Source organism: Ictidomys tridecemlineatus, chromosome 11, assembly GCF_052094955.1.
Source record: "Ictidomys tridecemlineatus isolate mIctTri1 chromosome 11, mIctTri1.hap1, whole genome shotgun sequence".
Lineage (NCBI taxonomy): Eukaryota > Metazoa > Chordata > Mammalia > Rodentia > Sciuridae > Ictidomys > Ictidomys tridecemlineatus.
This window is the reverse complement of record NC_135487.1, coordinates 106,703,440-106,722,111: the sequence shown is the minus strand read 5'-3', so window position 1 is coordinate 106,722,111 and position 18,672 is coordinate 106,703,440. Positions and strand designations below refer to the sequence as shown.

Sequence of the window (18,672 nt, the reverse complement as noted above, 5' to 3'; positions counted from 1 at the left end):
GAACTGTTTCATTTGTTTCTTTCTTTTTCTTTTTTCTTTTTTAGGTAGTGATGAGGTTCAAATCCAGTTCCTCGTCATTCTAGACAAGTGGTATATACCACTGAGTGACACTTCCAGCCCATTTCTTTATTGAATGCCTACATGATCTGTATTTGATGCATGACTACATATCAGATTCCTTAAAATTAATAAGTAAATAAAGGAGATGCTAAGAAATAAAAGCACATTTAAAAAGAGCTTTAGTTATGGTATAGACAAAATTATATATATCAACATTTAAGTATTGTCCCAATAATTACTATACATTAAAAAGGTAGCTACATTAGAGTTACCAAATCTAGAAATATGAATCACTAAAGTATAAGTTACTTGGGCCAAGGCTATTCTAGGATAACCAAATAAGTTCTCCAAGTATTATAGATATTGTTACAACACAAAGAGACCATAACAATCACCTAATCTAATTCTCACTGTTACAGAAGAAAAAAATAGAAAAGAATAAAATGCTGCTAGAGTTAAACCTGGAGTTATTCCCAAGGCATTTTATCTGCCAAGATACGAGTTTGGGAAAAAATAGCAGCATATGCTGAAATTCATCACAAATAAGTAAGTATCCAAGACTTCTTAAAATAGGAAAATTAGGTATAATGGTAGTAAAGAAAAGACCAGATGTTAGTATAATTCAGTTAGTAGCCTTCTGAATCAGACTGAGTTAATTTTTCTAGTGCTAAAAAAAATTTCAGAAAGATAACATTACATAGAAGAATGCCACATACATATGTAATGAACTAAAACATATCTTATTTCTACCATTCACTGTTAAAAGTTGTTTGTAATAAAATGTTAAATATAAGGACAGCTCTCTAGCCTAACATATGATTTTCAATATTTTCCACTTGCCTGTAGTAACGTGACTGTAGATAGGTTGAACACACAGCTTTGGAAACGTGACTAGCAGAACCAAAGTCAATGACCTTCACTCGGTAGGGTTGGCGAACTGGATCGACAAGCATTATGTTTTCAGGCTTAAGGTCGGCGTGAATCAGACCAAGACTCTTGAGCTTCATCAGGGCTGTGGCCACCTGCTGCAAGATTGGTCTGATGTACTTGAGTGGCAGTGGGCTAAACTTGTTCTGCTTCAGAAAATCGTATAAGTTCTGCTCCAACATCTCAAACACAAGGCAGGTATGGTTCTTATGCTGAAAGCACTCATAAGAACGGACAAAATTATACTCATCTGCATTTTCACTGCTTAGGCGAGAAAGGATGCTCACTTCAATCTGTCCTTGTCTGGCATAGGAGGGGTGGTTCTTTAAGATTTTAATAGCCACAATTTCCTTGGTGCTCCGCTTCCAGCACTTAGCCACCTGTCCAAATGTCCCCCGGCCTAGGAACTCTAAGACTTCATAGCTATTGGTCATAGAGCAAAGGATTTCATGCTGGACCAGCTGATAATCCCCTTCTCCACTAGAACTGCTACTCTTTGTTGTCACAGTGGTGGTTGTGGCAGCAGCACCCACCACAGTTCTGTTTTGCAGCATGAGAGGGGGATGTTCTTCTATGATCTGCACGCTACCGTTGCTGTCAACTTCCTCACTTTTTCTTTTCAATCCACATTTTTGATATGGCTCAAGCAAAGAAACGTTGCTTCTGTGAGTCAGGGTCTGGCTGTTCTGGAAGGTTGATGTAGCTGCACTGCCAGAGCTATCAGCTGCTGTTACAACAATATGCTCCACTGCAGGAGCCGGGAGGAGGAGACCCTGGTCGTAAGCAGGAATATTGAAATTTGCTACCTGGTGAGAGGAGTTGGCTTGCCCTTGTGTAGCTGGGAGGGTTTTGCTGTGGGTGTAATATTTGTCGTTGCTGCTCTGTCCTGAAACATCCCAGCCAGAGGGCTCTATTTTCAGTTTCTTCGCACTGCAGAAGGCACTCGACGACACTGATGGGGGGGAAAACACCTGCAGCTGTGATGCCATACCTACATGGGGAGAAAATGAGAATTAGACCACAAGTCTTAGCAACAGCTTATATGAAAACACTTTAGTTGATAAAAGAAACATGATGCAATAACGTTCCCCTTTTCAAAGCTAATTAACCTACATTCACAGAAATAGTGTCCAGAATGTACCAAAGTGAAAACTTGGTACATTCACTCTGTGCAGGTCATACATAAAATGTTTGAAAGAAGAAAGAAAAAAATAATGTTCATCTCTGCCTACTACATTTAAAAAGGAACACTGATAAACTGACCAGAAGAAGTAACCAGGTTGATGACACCCCATCCCCAGTTTTCTATCTCAATTATAAGATGACACAGCATACGCCAACACCTCAAGCCAAAAATCAGGGAGGCCATGAGCTTCAGTATCCCAATCCATAAAATAGTAATAACAATAGCTACCTCATTATTGTTCTGAGAATCAAATGACTTAATACATGTAAAGTGGTAGTGCCTGTCACGTGTTTAATTATTATCATCCTGTCTCATTCCTCTCCCTATCCTCCATATATAATCTATATCTTATCAATTCTCTCTCTTAAGTATATTTCAAATCAGCCATTTTTCTCTACCTTTATTGGCACCATTCTAGTTCAAACTGCCAATAGTCACCAAATTAATTGCCACTTGGGATCTTTGCTTTTAAACAATGCAAGTCAGTTAACTATTCTTTCTTCTTGACCATCCTTCTCCCCTCCCCCAAGTTTTCCATTTCCTTGGGCATAAAGTTTTAAATTTCAACCTGCCTTAACTAGCTCTCCAAAATTTGCTTGCTGTCTTCCAACATCTGTCCACTTTGATTCTTCCACTCTAGCCACACTTTCCACTCTAGCCCTTCTTTTCTTGCAAGAGTACTTCATAGTCTCTGAACTCCAGGCCTTCTAATGCATTGAAGACTTTCTTCTGGGAATACTGTTCCCCGACATCCCACCCCCACCCCACCCACACACAACTGGGGATTGAACCCAGGGACACCCTATCTCTGAGCTACAACCCTAGCCCTTTTTATTTTGAGACAGTGTCTCAGTAAATTGCCCAGGCTAGCCTTGATCTTGCAATCCTCCTGCTTCAATCTCCTGAGTCACTGAGGTTATAGGCATGGGGCCACCACATCCATGGCTGTTCCCTGACACCTGTCACAAACAAAAAAACACTCCCCACAATCATCCCCACCACCACCATGCATTCCCATGGCACTCTGTTCTTTCCTTATAACTTGAAAGTATTTATTTAAGGTCATATTTCCAGTCACAATATAAATTCCATGCAGACAGGTACTGTCTGTTTTGTTCTTCACTTGTATCACCAGAGCTCATCATAGACTATTAACATTTAATATCTGTTGGATGAAAGATCCAACTCCTGCCTATTAACTTCACGTCCTCTACAACTCCCTACCAAGCACATGCTAAACTGCAGTTATTTTCAAATGCTTAAGTTAGATTTGTTTTTTGTTGTTGTTGTTGTTGTTGTCTTTAAATCACCTTCCCTCTTATCTGCATGCATCATTCTTAAAATATGGAAGAAGTCCCCACTCCCATACATATAAGTTTTACTAGTCATATACACAGACAATTAGGGAAAAAAGAAAAAGAAAACATGACAAAGAATATTACAGAACATCAAAAAGCAATGTATAATAGCTAAACTGTGGAAACAGTTTAGATGGCCTCCAACAGATGATTGGATAAGAAACTGTGATATACATACACAATGGAATACTACTCAGCCTTAAATAAGAATGAAATTATGGCATTCACAGGTAAATGGATGGAATTAAGAGAATATTGTGCTAAGCAAAGTAAGCCAATCCCCATAAAAACCAAAGGCCAAATGTTTTCTCTGATAAGTGGATGCTAATCCACAATCGACAGGAGGCAAGGGAAGAAGGGAGGAACTTTGGATTGAGCAGAGGGGAGAGGAAGTGGCGGAGGAGGCAGTAAAATGATATGGACATTATTACTCCTACATACGGGTATGAATGCATGAATGGTGTAATTCTACACCATGTACAACCAGAAAAATAAAGAGTTGTGCTCCATTTGTGTAAAAAAATAAAGGACTAGGGATATAGCTCAGTTAGTTGGTAGAGTGCTTGCCTTGCATACAGAAGGCCCTAGGTTCAATCCCCAGCACCACACAAAAAAATAAATAAAATAAAAATTATTTTTAAAAATACAATGTGTAGCCGGGCATGATGGCACATACCTATAATCCCAGCATCTGGGGAGGCTGAGGCAGAAAGATCAGGAGTTCAAAGCCAGCTTCAGCAAAAGTGAGGTGCTAAGCAACTCAGTAAGACCCTGTCTCTAAATAAAATACAAAATAGGTCTGGTTGTGACTCAGTGGTCGAGTGCCCCCGAGTTCAATATTCAGTACAAAAAAAAAGTAATGTGTCCATTTCCTTGTGACTGACTACAATTAAGAACTATCTGTACCAGCCTGGTCAGCTGGAAAAAAGAACATATCTTCAACCTTCAATTTCTAAAATGGGGGTTGGATTTACTTTAAGCGAGTTTCCATAATTTATACAAACACTGAATTGAAAAAAAAGTATAAATTAAAAGCTAAGGTCAGTGCAATTTTACTACAGGGTTACAAATACACAAACCATTCTGTTCTACCTCCATTGCTGACATAATACCAAATTTAAGAGAAGTGTGAAACCAAGTAGCTCCTTTACAAAATTTACATATGAAAATACATGCAAGCCACATACATCTATAATTCCGGTAACTCAGAAGGCTGAGGCAGGAGGTCACAAGTTTAAAGGCAGCATCAGCAACTTAGCAAGGCCCTAAGCAACTTAGTGGGACCCTGACTCAAAAATAAAAAAGGACTGGGGTAAAGCACCCATAGATTGAATCCCCAGTACCACAAATAGATAATATGCTAAAGCATTTCTTGTCATCAGAAAATGGAACCAGAACAAATTCACTTTCCTTATCTGCTGAGCTGCTAATTTTAACAATGCATCAAAAAACATGAAAATAACCTTCATGTCATTCAAAGTATTTAGTGAAATACTTTTTTAAAAAACATTTATTTTTTAGTTGTAGTTGGACACAAAATCTTTTTTATTTATTTATTTTTATGTGGTGCTGAGGATTGAACTCAGAGCCTCACACTTGCTAGGAAAGCGCTCTATCGCTGAGCTACAACCTCAGCCCTTAGTGAAATAATTTTAATTAATACAAAATTTGCCCTCTGCAGCAACTGTCTAGGAATAGGGGTCATAATTATATAGCAATATTTTATTTTCAGTAGTATAATAACACTGAAAAGACCTCATGAAATATAACATTTTTAAAAATGCTCATAATTTGATAGTCTTTGAAAATATCACATTACCAGAGTAATGTTGCTGCTAACTTTTTATCCAATAAAATAAGAGAGACTGATGACTTGGAATCTTCATACTGAACACTGCAGAAAGACAAATTCTAGGACATTTTTCTATACAAATGAGTAGAATTCTTATTCTGAAAGACAAGTGTAATCTACCCAAAGGAAAAAGAACAACCCAGAATTTCACTGGCCTTCCCTCAGCAAGGGTATGCCATATGAAAATCAGTACACATCTTACCATCAAGGACTCTCTTAAAATGTGGCTGACACTCATTCCGACCTCAGCTAGCACAAGGTGAGAAGAAAACACAGAATCAAAGTGGCCTAGAAAAATCAACAGAGTCTTATTTATATTCCACTCTAAAATTAAGGTTAAAACAGCAATTTCTAGACTCAGGATAAAGTATATGTTCCACAATACACCTTCCCAAATAGAAAGGCAATTTTCTTCCTAGGCAAAGACCTCCCAAACAAAAATGTGGGATGGAATTAAAATCTGTGGAAATTTTACTATGTACCCAACTCTGTTAAGCAAATTACAAATATTTTCAACTCTTAAAAGAATCCCCAATAAATTATGTCATTTCTGATTTCCTGAAAATGTTGTACCTCTCTATTCACTTAAAACTTCACACTTCAAGGACTTAACCAACTCAATATGACAAATCTGTCCAATGCATTAATCCCAAACTAGGACTGATAGGCAAAATGCTATTGGTACTTGTACTTACTACTAAAAATAAAACCGAGTCATGCTAGAATGCACAGCTTCCCAAAAGACTCAAATTCACAGCTTCCCCATTCCTGGCATGGTCACATCTATTTAACATCATTTATTGGGATGTACTATAAGTACTATAGGCAGACTGATAAGAATTCAAAATAACCCTGAATGAAATAGTTGGGCATAACAAACAAGTTAATAATTTTTCAATATTTTGTCCTTAATCCTCAATAGCTTCCATCTTTTCCCCAACACAACTACAAAAAATTCCTGCTGCTTTTGCTCAGTATCATCTTGGTCTCTTTGACACAATTTAATAATTAGTGACCTACATAATTTAAAAAATCAGTATTATATACCGATTTCTTCCTCTAGCACTTGTCCTTGGCTGATATGTACACGTATGTGTGTATTTCTCCAGCACACACTCTGATAATACATGGTCTTATAAGGCAAATAAGAGTATGTATTTTGTAAAACACAAAACAAAACGTTTGGGAAGAAAATTCTTTCACTAGAACACCTAAATCTCTCTCTACTTCACTCAGTTTTATCCACCACTCCTAGGGCACAATTCTGGACTACTTTTAAACAACCCAACTGGTCTCTCCTTAATTGTACCTTCAAGGCACCTTTCTAAGCTCCCCTCTTGGATTTATTCTTCACCTAAATTTTTAAAAGTGCACACCTGGAGAAAAATGCATTCTGTCCCCCATAGAAAACTTTAGGATAAAGCCTTAAAGCTCTATAATTTGTGCAACCAGGTCTTTAATGACTTGGACCATGAATACTTTTGTAGCCTTGTTTCATCTACTTTACCCCAGGCACTCTCTTCCAGTTGTACTGTTTCTCTGGTTCCTAGAGTAGGCCTTGCTTTCTCCTGTCCTAGTTCCTTCATACATAATGTTCCCTTTGTGAACTTCATTTCCCCTCTGAGCCTTTTCCTAACTTTTATTTATCTTTCCAGTCTCTACTTAAAGCTCACTTCTATAGTGTGGCAGAAGCTGTTTGATTAAAATCTACCCTCCCCTTCATCCCAAGATGGACTACATTTACCAGTCCTTCTCACCAATGGAAAGTGACAAATGAGTGAGCTTTTCATATAGTTCCCTATCTACCAGCAGAACCCATGGAGACCAAGCTTTCACTAAAAGATGACACCCAAGGAAAGACGGATCAAACAAGATAGAAGGAACATGTGTCCCTGAATGGTCATGTATAGCTGAGCTTACTGCCAACCTACAATAATCATTTTGACCTATAACACTTACTTCAAGCTGTTATGAAAGGAGGAACTATTTTCCTTCAGCTCGATTACTATTTAGATAGTCTTAGGCTGACAAATACACTCAGAAAAGACTTCCCAAGGGTCATCTCATATTAGTTTAGTTTCCTGGTAAAGTCTCCTAAAGCACCCTCTATCACTCCTTTCTAAGCTTCCCTCTTGGATTTATTCTTCACCAAAGTTTTTAAAAGTGCACATCTCGAGAAAAATGCATTCTGTCCCCCCTATAAAACTTTAGGATAAAATCCCAAAGCTTATACTTAACTATTTCATTTACACACTTATACTTAACTATTTCATTTACTCCTTAAAACTTATTGAGGACCTACTGTCTGTCAGAGACTGTTCTAGAGACAGGAGATAACAGTGGTATTCAAGATAGACAAGATCCCTTATCTTTTAGAGTTTACATTCTACTGGGGAGACAGGCAGACAGACAGACACACACACACTCTCTCACTCACTCTCTCTCTCTCTCCAAGAAAACAACAACTACAGATAAGTGCTATGAGGAAAACAAAAACAATGATGTGATGGAGATAGTGGTCAAGAAAGGCCTTGTTGTGGTGGAAGCACTTAAGCGGAGACTTCACTGACAAAGAGAAAGAAAAAATGTAATGCAAAGATAGACACATCCTTGGCCCTTTTGAAGAAGACGTAATTGTAAAGGGAACAGAACAATGGAGGAAATAGTAGAAATAGGACCCAACAAGGCAGGCAGGGACCAGACCACATGATAACTCATAGGCCAATCTATATTTAAGTATGACCATTTGTAATTATTTATTCAAAACCTGACTTCCCATCTAAACTGGAAGTTCTAGAAGGACAGTCCTCAATAGCACAGCAGTGATGTGTCATAGTTGTTTCCCCTTTTCTTTCTTTCTTTTTAAAATTATCACCAGCATCTATCACAGTGGCTGTCATACAGCATACGCCAAATATTGGCTGGAATAAATGACTGTAAAACAGATAACATTACTTCCCCACATATATAATGTAAAAAGAGCTCAGAAGTCATTCCAACTAAATTAAAGAAACACAAGATAAATCTGGGCACAGTGGTGCACACCTGTAATCCCAGTGACTCAGGAGGCTGCAGCAGGAAGACTACAAATTTGAGGCTGGCCTCATCATTTAGTGAAGTTCTAAGCAAGAGAGCAAGACTCTGCTCAAAAATTAAAAAATTAAAAAATAAAATTAAGGGCTGGGGATGTGGTTCAGTGGTAAAGTGCCCTGGATTCAATTCCCAGTACAAAAAAAGAGAAAAGAGAAATATATAAGATAGAAATTAGTCTCATCCGCAAGATAATATATACATTAGTGTTCTAAATACAATAATACTAAAGAAAAAAGTAATCTGGAAATCCTATGAACACTATTTGAATCAAAGTCTCCCACTCCTTTTCCTCTAGTACTTACTTCCTTCATGTGGAACTGTATGACAAGTCACTTCCCCAACCGGTATTGCAAAAAATAGGGTGTGGACAAAGGTGGTGGTAGTTGCCAGCAGAGTCTACAATTCTATGTAACTTCAGCCATTTAAATCAATTTTTAATGTTTAGGTAAACTGCTTTCTAGGCAGGATTTTTTTCCCCTACATTTCAATACTTCACTTATATTCATTGGTAATGACAAATCTATAGCAACAAAACAAAAGAAAAATAGGTGCTTTGTGTTAATAAGAAGGTAATATTTTAGTATGTGTAAAAGATAGTCTACAAAATCTATACAGTTTAGAATAAAAAAACATGAGGAGTTTCCAACATAAGAAAAAGGCCAAATCAACAAAGCAGAGATCAATATGAAACACACGTAATGCTAAGAAAAGGCCCTATTTGGATCAGCCAGCAAAGGTGGAAAGAAAACAGGTAACCATGTTTGGCAGATGGGAGGTAGAAGAATGAGGCCAAGCCCTGTGGCAATTGCCTGAAATCCCAGCTACCCAGGAGGCTAAGGCACAAGGATTGTAAGTTCTAGGACATCCTGCGCAAATTAGGGAGACCCTGTCTCAAAATAAAAAATGAAAAGGGTTGGGGATATAGCTCAGAGGTACAGTTTCCCTAGGTTCAATTCCCAATACTGGGGAGGGGGGGGGATGAGATGACTTTTGCCAGTATACCAAGGGATGTAAAAAAATGTCAGACATGGTGGCTCACACATGTAATACCAGCAACATGAGAAGCTGAGGCAGGAGGATCACAAGGTTCAAGAACAGCCTCAGCAACCTAGAGAGACCTGCCTCAAAAATAAAGAGCCAAGCACCACCATGCGTGCCTATAATTCCAGTGACTTAGAAGATTGAGACAGGAGGATCACAATTTCAATTCCAGCCTCAGCAACTCAGTGAGGCCCCAAGGAATTTAGCAAGACCCTGTCTCAAATTTTTTTAAAAAGGTGAAGCCACTGGGAATGTGGCTCAGTGGTAAAGCACCACTAGGTTCAATTTCAGTACCAAAAAGTTTAAAAATTAAAAAAGAAAAATGAAAGATTGTATAGAGTAAGATGTGTTTGATTAGAAGACACTGGCCAAAAAAAAAAAAAAGTACAGGACTTTTATAGCTAAAAGGAACCTTAAAAGATCTGTTCTAAAATCCTCTAATTCCAAGATGGAAAAAAGAAGACTCAAAAAAGCCAAAAAAGTTTTACACAAAGCTAATGAGGAGCAATGTTGGCAAAGAATTCAGGTCTTCTGATTCTTTTTCATTAAGCATGCTGGGAAAGCACAGTACCAGGTGCCCTTAAAGAATCCAAAAGAAATACAACCAAGTTTCTCTACCTTCAATAACCTTGGAATGTTGCTGAGTTGATAAGACACACTAAAGAAAGGGAAGAAAGAAAGAAAATACATAAAGAATGTTAATCTTTTGTACTATAGAAATATATTAGGCATCTAGGAACTGGATTTCAACAACTAAAGGAAGATTAGGGATGACACCAAAAAGAAACCAAGCCAGGCATAGTGGCACAAGCCTGCAGTCCCAGATATTTGGGAGGCTCAGGCAGAAAGATCACTTGTAGCCAGAAGTCTGAGGTCAGTCTGGTCAACACAGCAAGACCCTGTCTTCCTTAAAATAAACAAACAGATGGAACCACAAGGCAAATCAGTGATAGCTTAAGTGGTAGTTGAAGCAAAACAATCTTGATAACTTGTGTTGGAAGGGCATGAAATACAAGGGAAGAAACTGAAGAGGAATTAATAGAAAGATAAAAAAAAATAGACTGCTGTCATTAAAATGAAAATGAAAACAAAAGGGCAGATGGCAAATCAAGCAGCTTATGTTTACAAAAATTACTTTAAATTATAATACATAACTAACAAGCTGCACAAGTTCTAAGTGTAAGAAGTTCACAAAGCAGGTTTTGGCTCACTGATTTCTACCAACAAACCACTGATGGAGCTGTGCTTATAAAAACAAAAACACAGAATGAAAGAATTCTATTTTCCAGACAATTGTGAACTTTGACATTTCACTTCTTTTTTTTTTTTTTTTTTAAGAAGAAAGTTCTGGTTTGGTTTAAACGTTGTTACTAATCAACATACTCTAAAATCCATAAAACTACAATGTCCAGAGATGGATAGACTGTCCCTGAAGATGAAACCAGCAAAAGACCTACTTGTCAACCAGAGCCAGTATATTTATAAGATCTCATTCACCATTTCACTCCTCAGATCGTTTATGGGCTTGGCTGCCTCCAGTTTCAGCCTCAAGTACTTTACCAAAATATCCTTCAAGCCAAGAACACTATCTTAAAGTCCGTGACTACGTTCATCTTGCCCAGTATTATAACATAAAACCCTGAGATATACTGCATGCAAAGATCCAAAATTACCAACTGAGTAACAATGATTAGGTGAAATGATTTGTTAGTAGATGTTTTAATGTTTTACAGAAAGCTTTAGGCTTCTATATGAAAAAAAGCTGGTAATGGTTTGCATTCTCTATAATCTTACATACACACACACACACAAAAAAAAAAAAAAAAAAAAAAAAAACTCTTTACAGGCCAGGAATCAAAAATAGCTTTACACAAACAAGAGCAAAATTGTAGGTTTTGGTGAGGGCATCAACCACTTAATTTAGCCCCACTTCATCTAAAGCAGGAAGCCACGCTGCTGTTTCCACTAGAGTTACTAAGAAACAAATAAGATAAAGAACAGATTGAGGCGGAAGAATCTGTAGGTAAAACTAATATTTTGATGCAATTCCTGAGAATTCTCAGCGTCATTAACCGAAAAAGAAAAAATATCCAGGACTACCTTAAAATTAGCCTATCTAGAACTGAATCGGTTAAGTAGAGAAAAGACTTATTGGAGCTTGGGATTGTTTTTTCTCCCTTCCCCTTTTCAGCCCCCTCCCCAAACAGGAAGGAACGCGCGCCCAGCATAAACACAGGCCATAGCTCAAGGTTCGTCACCACAACAAACTGGAGGTTAGACGCTCCTGGAGACCGAGCCTTAGGTCTGGGTTGCTAGGCACAAAAAGGGACTCTTCCCCACAAACCTGTGAATGGTGTGGGCCTTACCCAAGAGTTTTAGTGGTCTCCTTTTTCCGTTTTCTTTCTTTTTTTTTTAAACAAAGCTTTGAAAGTGGCGACAGGCAGACAGCAAAAGTTTCTCTGTGAGCCAGACCTCTAGCCTTGCACAGACACACATTAGGAGGGCTGTTCCCACGTCGTCTCCACCATCATTACAAATTACAAACGTAGCGATTACAGAACATAAGCGGAGAGGACAGAAAAGCTTCCACACCCACCCTCCCACCCCCACCGTCTTCTCCAGAAACCGCTTCCGTGTCCCAAAAGCACAAATAACCCCTAACCACCGCGATAAGCAGAGCTGGGAAATACACACGCACAAGTCACACACGGGGAACCTGCCACAACAGCCGGGGAGAGGGGAAAAAACCCGGCCGGGCGAGGAGATGCAAGGCGTCCCCCTGTCACTTGAGGACAACAACACGCCTAGAGGAGAAGTGGCAGGGGGCAGGGGGAGTTGCCCCGCCAACCAGCCCGCAGCAGCCCACTTTCCCGCGAACGCAATTCCGTTCCGTGACGGCGAGCTGCCGGGCCGCAGGACGCGGTGCCCGATGCCAGACGGGGGCGACTGAGGGAGGCGCCCCCCGCAGGCCGGGCGCCCTAGCAGAGCCCGCGGCCGGCCGAGCCCGCCTCGGGGTGCGGATGGGAGGTCGCTGCCCACCGAGGCCCCCTCCCGCCCGGTCTGACTCACCGCCGGTGTGTCTGGTTCTCAGCCGCGAGCTGGGGCTGCCGTGAGGAGGCGGCGGAGGAGACGAGATCCGGGGCCCCGCCGCCGGGTCATCATACCCCCCGCGCGAGCCGGCTCGGGCCCCGGCCCCCGCCCCCCGGAGCCGTCCCCGCGCCCGTCCCGCGGGGGGAGCCTCTCCAGCCTCCCGCCCGCTCCGCCACCCGGCCCCTTCCCGCCGCCGCCGCCGCCGCCTCAGCCCTGCGCGCTCCCGCCTCGGCCTCCTGCTGCCGTCCGGGGCCACAGCCGGGCCCCTCACTCCGCAGCCGCCGTTGTCGCCAGACCCGACGAGCGGAGCCCCGAGCGACCGCCCCTATCCGGCCAGCCCCGCCTCGCCGGAACCATCTACCCGCCTGGCGCCATGACACCTACTGAGGCGGAAGTGCGGAGGAGCCCGCGGACTAGGACGACCGCATAGTACCTACGGCAGTGGGAAAGGGTACACCTCCGTGGGGAGCCAGCTTGGACCGAGTGCGGGGGTCGCCCCCTCCGCACCACAGGCTCGGTGTGGTTTACAGGTGGCGGTAGGGGATCCAACTGTAAAATGTCATCCCAGCCAGTGTGATATCACCGTAGTTTAGAGTATACCCAAGAGATTGGGCAGCTCGCAGAGAGGCAGTGTCTACCCGGGAAACCCTCCTGGGGTGAGGAATTACCTCCGTTTAGGCTTTCGTGTTTCATTACCTTGTAGAGACGCCCTAGCTGCATGACATCCATGTACTGGATGTGGAAGCCTTCAGGAACATCGGATGCCCTTTAAGGATCTGATTGCTACCTTGAGAATCTGTATTTGCATTAAGAAGTGAGATGAAATAGCTGTGCTCTAAACGCATCCTCTCAAAACGCGAATGAGCGAACGCCAACATCATAATTTTCTTGCCTCTACCAAAGGTAGTAAGGGTGTTCAGGAAACAATGCACTGGGCACAACGTTCTTGAAAAAGCGGGCACTGCTTGAAAACTAGCTTATCCTAATAGAAAGACAGTCTCCCAGCCTCAAGAGATTCTGGAGATGCACCTCCAGTTGTGTAAAATGCTCTGTGTGAAGTGGGGAATATTTTAGGGAAACTAATATAATTCATTTGTTGCATACCACAAATGCTAGAGGAACCAATGATCTGAACCCTAGAAAGTGATAGGAGCCCGGTGTGGTGGCATAAGCTTGTAACCAGATGCTCAGGACGCTTAGGCAGGAAGATTGCAAATTCAAATTCCAGGCCAGCCTGATCATTTTAGCGAGAATATGAAAGAGTCTGGACCCGCGGGTTGTGCACTTGCACATCCCAACGACTGGGGAGGCTGAGGCAGGAGGATCCTAAGTTTCAGGCCAACCTCAGTAACTTAGTGAGACCTTCTGCAATTTAGTGAGACACTGTCTAAAAATAAAAATGACGGGAAAAACTGTCCAGAATCATGAATATTTGCATATACTCTTTGAGGAGGGAAACAGATGTGGCTGAAACAAGATTCTGCTATCCATTTCTATTTCTATCTCACTCATTATACATCCTAGATTTCCTTGAAACCCTATCTCCTCAAAAAAAGACAATTTTTGTAAAATGTTCTACAGTCCCTTTTAAGGGAAGTAATTTGGGTTTCTCCCTGGCTAAACGACACTGGGAGCAGTTCCATTTTATTGGGAACAGGGAAGTTTATTTCCCTAGAGGACCAGGGTTAGCAAAAGTGTTCAATCCCACAGGGCAGTTTTGTTTGCTTATTTTCACAGAAACTTCCTTCTTACTGTTTAGAGAACATAAAGTCCCCACATCAGGCTGACCCTGGAAACATTAAGACATGAAGAGTGAGGGAGGGTGCCTGCCTGGTAAACCAGGAAAAAGGCAGAAACCTGAGGCTGGAGATGAACAGGTCCTGCTCCAAAAGCAAGCTTCAGGCACGCTATTTACCTTGCCTTGGTTCAACAGCTCTCATCTCCTACTCTCCCAAGTTATATCTCTTTCCTCTTTTCAAACATACCTCAAAATTTACCCTCAGGGGATCCTTTCCCCTGAATGACTCCCATGTTATCTTCATTCTGCATTGCCTGACAACTTAGATCATTTATTTATTTGTACCTTATTTACTTGTTGATCTCAACTGTTCTCAATCTGTCTCATTATGCAGGCAGTTCGTTTTCTTATTTATTTAAGTGTTTATGGTACTGGGGATTGAACACAGAGGCATTCTACCACTAAGGTGCATCCCTAGCCTCTATTTTTTTATTAAGATAAGGTCTCGCTAAGTTGCCCAGACTGGCCTAAAATTTGCAATTCTCCTGTCTCAGACAGGTGTGTGCCACTGGGACCCAGCAGGTAAGGAGCATCTTAAAATCTAGTACTTTCTTCTTTCTAATGTCATTCATTCATTCATCCAGCAAACTGCTTGTATGCCTGCTCTATGCCAGACACTTCCCTAGACACTGGAGCCAGATGTAAGATGAATGGTCTTTTCCCTCAGGGAGCTTACAATCTAGTGAGAAAAAAAAATGAGTGAGAGAGAACATCATCAGAGAAGGTAATATTTGAATATGATATGGTTAAAAAAAACTTAACAGTTTAAAGCTAGAGTCATTTGTCCATTCGACACCTATATATAGGGCATCTTCTGTGTGCCAGACACTGCATTAGAAATTAGAGGTGCAAAGAAGAAAAGGCAAGTTCTATGCCCTGGAGAAGCTTATGGTTCTATGGAGAAGGGTGTGAAATTAGTAAGGTAGATTGAGTCCATTTTTGTTTGTTTTCTCCCTTTTTGAGGTGGCTGGAGATTGAACTCAGGACCTGTGCAATGTTAGGCATGTGCTCTACCAGAGCTACACCACCATCTCCTGTGTTGGTCTTTGAAAGGCAATGAAGAGCAATTAGAGGTTCAATCAGACAGGTAATAGGAGAGAACTGATACTGGTAAGAGCAGCTGGCTGGAGAAATGCAACCTAATTAGAAAACAGGATGAGGGTTCAAACAAAGAACATGAAGATAATGGGCCAGAAATGTGAAATATTTCCTCCCAGACAAAGTCAGGGCAGCTGGAAAGGGAGATGAGGCTGTTAGTAATTAGAAGCTTTGATGCCACAAGATGGATATGATCCCTCCAGGGCTTAGAGCCTGGATTCAGTGTTGCAAGCAAGAAGTCACTTGTTCAGGAGCTGCAGTGCTTAAGGACAAATAAGAGAAGCTGACCAGAAGGCTGTACCTTTAGAGAAGCTAAATCCAAAAGGTTAGCCAATGCCAGGTGTGGTAGTGCATGCCTGTCATTCCAGCTACTCAGGAGCCTGAGGCAGGAAGATCACAAGCTTGAGGTCAGCCTGGGCTGTCTCACAGTCAAAAATAAAAAGGACTGGGGATGTAGTTCAGTAGTAAGTGCTCCTGGGTTCAGTCCCCAGTACCACAAAAATTTTTAAAAATCTAGGAGCAAACAATCCAAACAACTAGTAAGTCCAAAGTGCTTGGAAGAAAAAGAGAATTCAAGAAAAAGTCAACAAGTTGTAAAACTGGGAAATCCAGATGAGTGGGAAGGTTTGAAGTGAAGAATAGGAAGCAAAACCTGGGAAAATCCCCTGAGCCAAAAGGAAGGAAGTCTTGATTTTTTTTTAAGTCCAGATCCCAGATATAATTTCAAACATACAGAAAAGTTGAAAGAATAATTTTTAAAAAGCACCTCTGCACCCTTTACCCAAATTCACTGATGTCATCTCTCCCCTTTTCTTTATTATTTGTGTTCTTAGATTACATCTGTAGGTAGGTAGAATAAAGGTATAAAACACGTGTACATACACATACATTTTTTTCTTTTGAAAGTAAATTGCATGCATCATGCCCCCACTTGCCCCTCAATACTGGAATATCCTAAGTACATTCTCTTACATAAATGTAATACATATAGTTATCAATTCCAGGAAATTTAACATTGATATGATACTTTATCAATAACCCATATACTAATTTTTGTCAATTGACCGAATAACATCTCTCTTAGCATTTTTCCCCCTCCAGCACAAGATCCAGTTTAGAGTTATATATTGCATTTAATTGTCCTTTCTCTTTAGGTTCCTTTAATCTGGAATACTCTTGTAACCTTTTTTGGTCTTTGATTTTTTTTTTTCTTTTTTTTGTACCAGAGATTGAACCCACTGGGCCACATCCCCGGCCCTTTTTTATTTAGAGACATGAGACACAGTCTCACTAAGTTGCTTAGGACCTTTCTAAATTGCTGAGGCTGGCTTTGAACTTGAAATCCTCCTGTCTCAGCCTTCCAAGCCGCTGGGATTACAGGCATGTACCACCAGAACAGACCTCCCCACTCCATAATGGAATGTTCCTTATTTTAGGTTTTTTGTTTGTCTCATGTTTATTCATTATTAGATTCAAGTTATCCACTCTTGGTCTAGATACTACATAAGTGATATTGTGTACTCAGAATTTCATACCCAAAGGGCAGATGACTCTTTGTCCCTCACCTGGTCAAGATGCCTGATTTCTCCAAAATATATTTACTAATTTTTTCCTTGTAACTAATAAACAATATGTAAAGAGACACATTAGATCATTCATTATGCTTCTATGTTTATCATCTACTGATGATTCTTATCTATACCAGTCCTTCTTTATCTCTTATTTAGTTATTTGGTTGCCTATTTATTACTGACAGGGATGCATGAGTTACTATTTTTTCTATGGTTTGTAATTCATTATTCTCCTTAATTATTTTTGTGCTAGAATTTTTGAGATTTAGTGAATAGGTACCTTTTCAAGTTGGCTTCTATATCCCTCTTTTTTTTTTCTTTTTTTGTATGAGGATTGAACCCAAGGGAGGTTTACCATTGAGCCAGCCCTTTTTACCACCATCCCCAACCCTTTTTGAGATGGGGGTCTCACTAAGTTGCTTAGGGCCTTGCTAAACTGGTGAGGCTGGCTGTGGTCCTCCGCCTCAGTCTGATGAGTTGCTGGGATTACAGGTATGCACCACTATGTCTGGTTTTCTGTCTTTTTTAGCATTGCTGAATAATAGAAGTTCCAAGTTCATCTTTGACTTATCCTGGCCAAGCCATTTCTCTAAGGAGTCTTAGTCCTTTTTGTGGGAATTATATTAGAAAAGATCTGGGCATTAATCCCAGAATGACTTATTAGATGCTTGTGGCCTTGGGTATGAATGCCAACCCTGAATGGACAGTGTCCTTACTTATCCTTTCCCTGAGTATAGCAAGACTGAAATTCCCAAGATTTTTCTTTCCATGACTCCTTTAGGGTATCTTTAGTAGAGAAAGCTTGAATAGGGGAATGAGGCAGATTTTCATTGCCTATTCCATGAATACTTAGTTAGCTGCTGTAGCAGTCAGCCCAGTCAGCCCGACCCCTATATCTCTGTGGCTTAACCCAATTAAGTTTTACTGCTTGCTCCCATCATCAGTTCATTGTGGGTGGTAAGAGTGAGATGTTTGTTTTCTCCCATGAAGTCATTCAGGATTCCAGGAAGTTCATCCAGATTGTTGTGGTTTCACTATTCCTTTTAGCCTTGGATTTTACCACTAGATTTTAAATCTCAGACTAGAAAAAAAAGAGGGGGCGGGATATGGATGATTATGTAGAGTTTTTACAGGCCAGGCCTAGAGGTATCAAATACATAAATCTATTCTACATTCATTGGTAGGAACTCTGGAACATGAATATTGCTAACTGTAAGGAAGGGTTAGAAAATGTAATCTTAATCATATACACAGAAGGAAAATAGATTATAGTAAAATTAAGATAAACCACTTTCTGCCTCACCCAAAAGCCATTCCCTATATTACTTCTTTCTTGTTAATCCTAGTTTTGTTCAGGTAGAAAGAAGATCCTTTGGTTTCAAGGAAGGCAAGTTCCTCCTCGCACTCAGGAAATAAATCACAATTGGTCTAAACCAATCCTGGTAATTCCATTTCTCTTTGAAACTGATAGGTCTAGGGACGGGTATGGGACTTAGTTCTGGATGATGAAATACTACAGGAAGTCTGCTGGGAGGCTCCTGAGGGGAAAATCTTTTTGTGTAAAGAAGATAGTATTTTGAGGGGAAAAAAATTCTTTT

At 40.6% G+C, this 18,672-nt stretch overlaps 1 protein-coding gene across 3 annotated transcripts in view; it reads right to left on the bottom strand.

Moving 5' to 3' along the window:
* Nucleotides 1–12,719, bottom strand: part of Hipk1 (homeodomain interacting protein kinase 1) — a 60,922-nt gene extending 48,203 nt beyond the window's left edge. For 2 of the 3 annotated variants that reach the window (XM_078027045.1, XM_078027047.1), the window contains exons 1-2: nucleotides 12,587–12,719; nucleotides 901–1,978 (exon numbers count right to left, since the gene is read on the bottom strand). In XM_078027045.1, coding sequence (XP_077883171.1) covers nucleotides 901–1,976 — 1,076 coding nt within the window. In that variant the 5' untranslated portion in view covers nucleotides 1,977–1,978; nucleotides 12,587–12,719. Of the gene's footprint in view, nucleotides 1–900; nucleotides 1,979–5,585; nucleotides 5,672–12,586 lie in introns of all 3 variants that reach the window. The other variant, XM_078027046.1, reaches the window with a different exon arrangement.
* Between the last annotated feature and the right edge of the window lie 5,953 nt (nucleotides 12,720–18,672).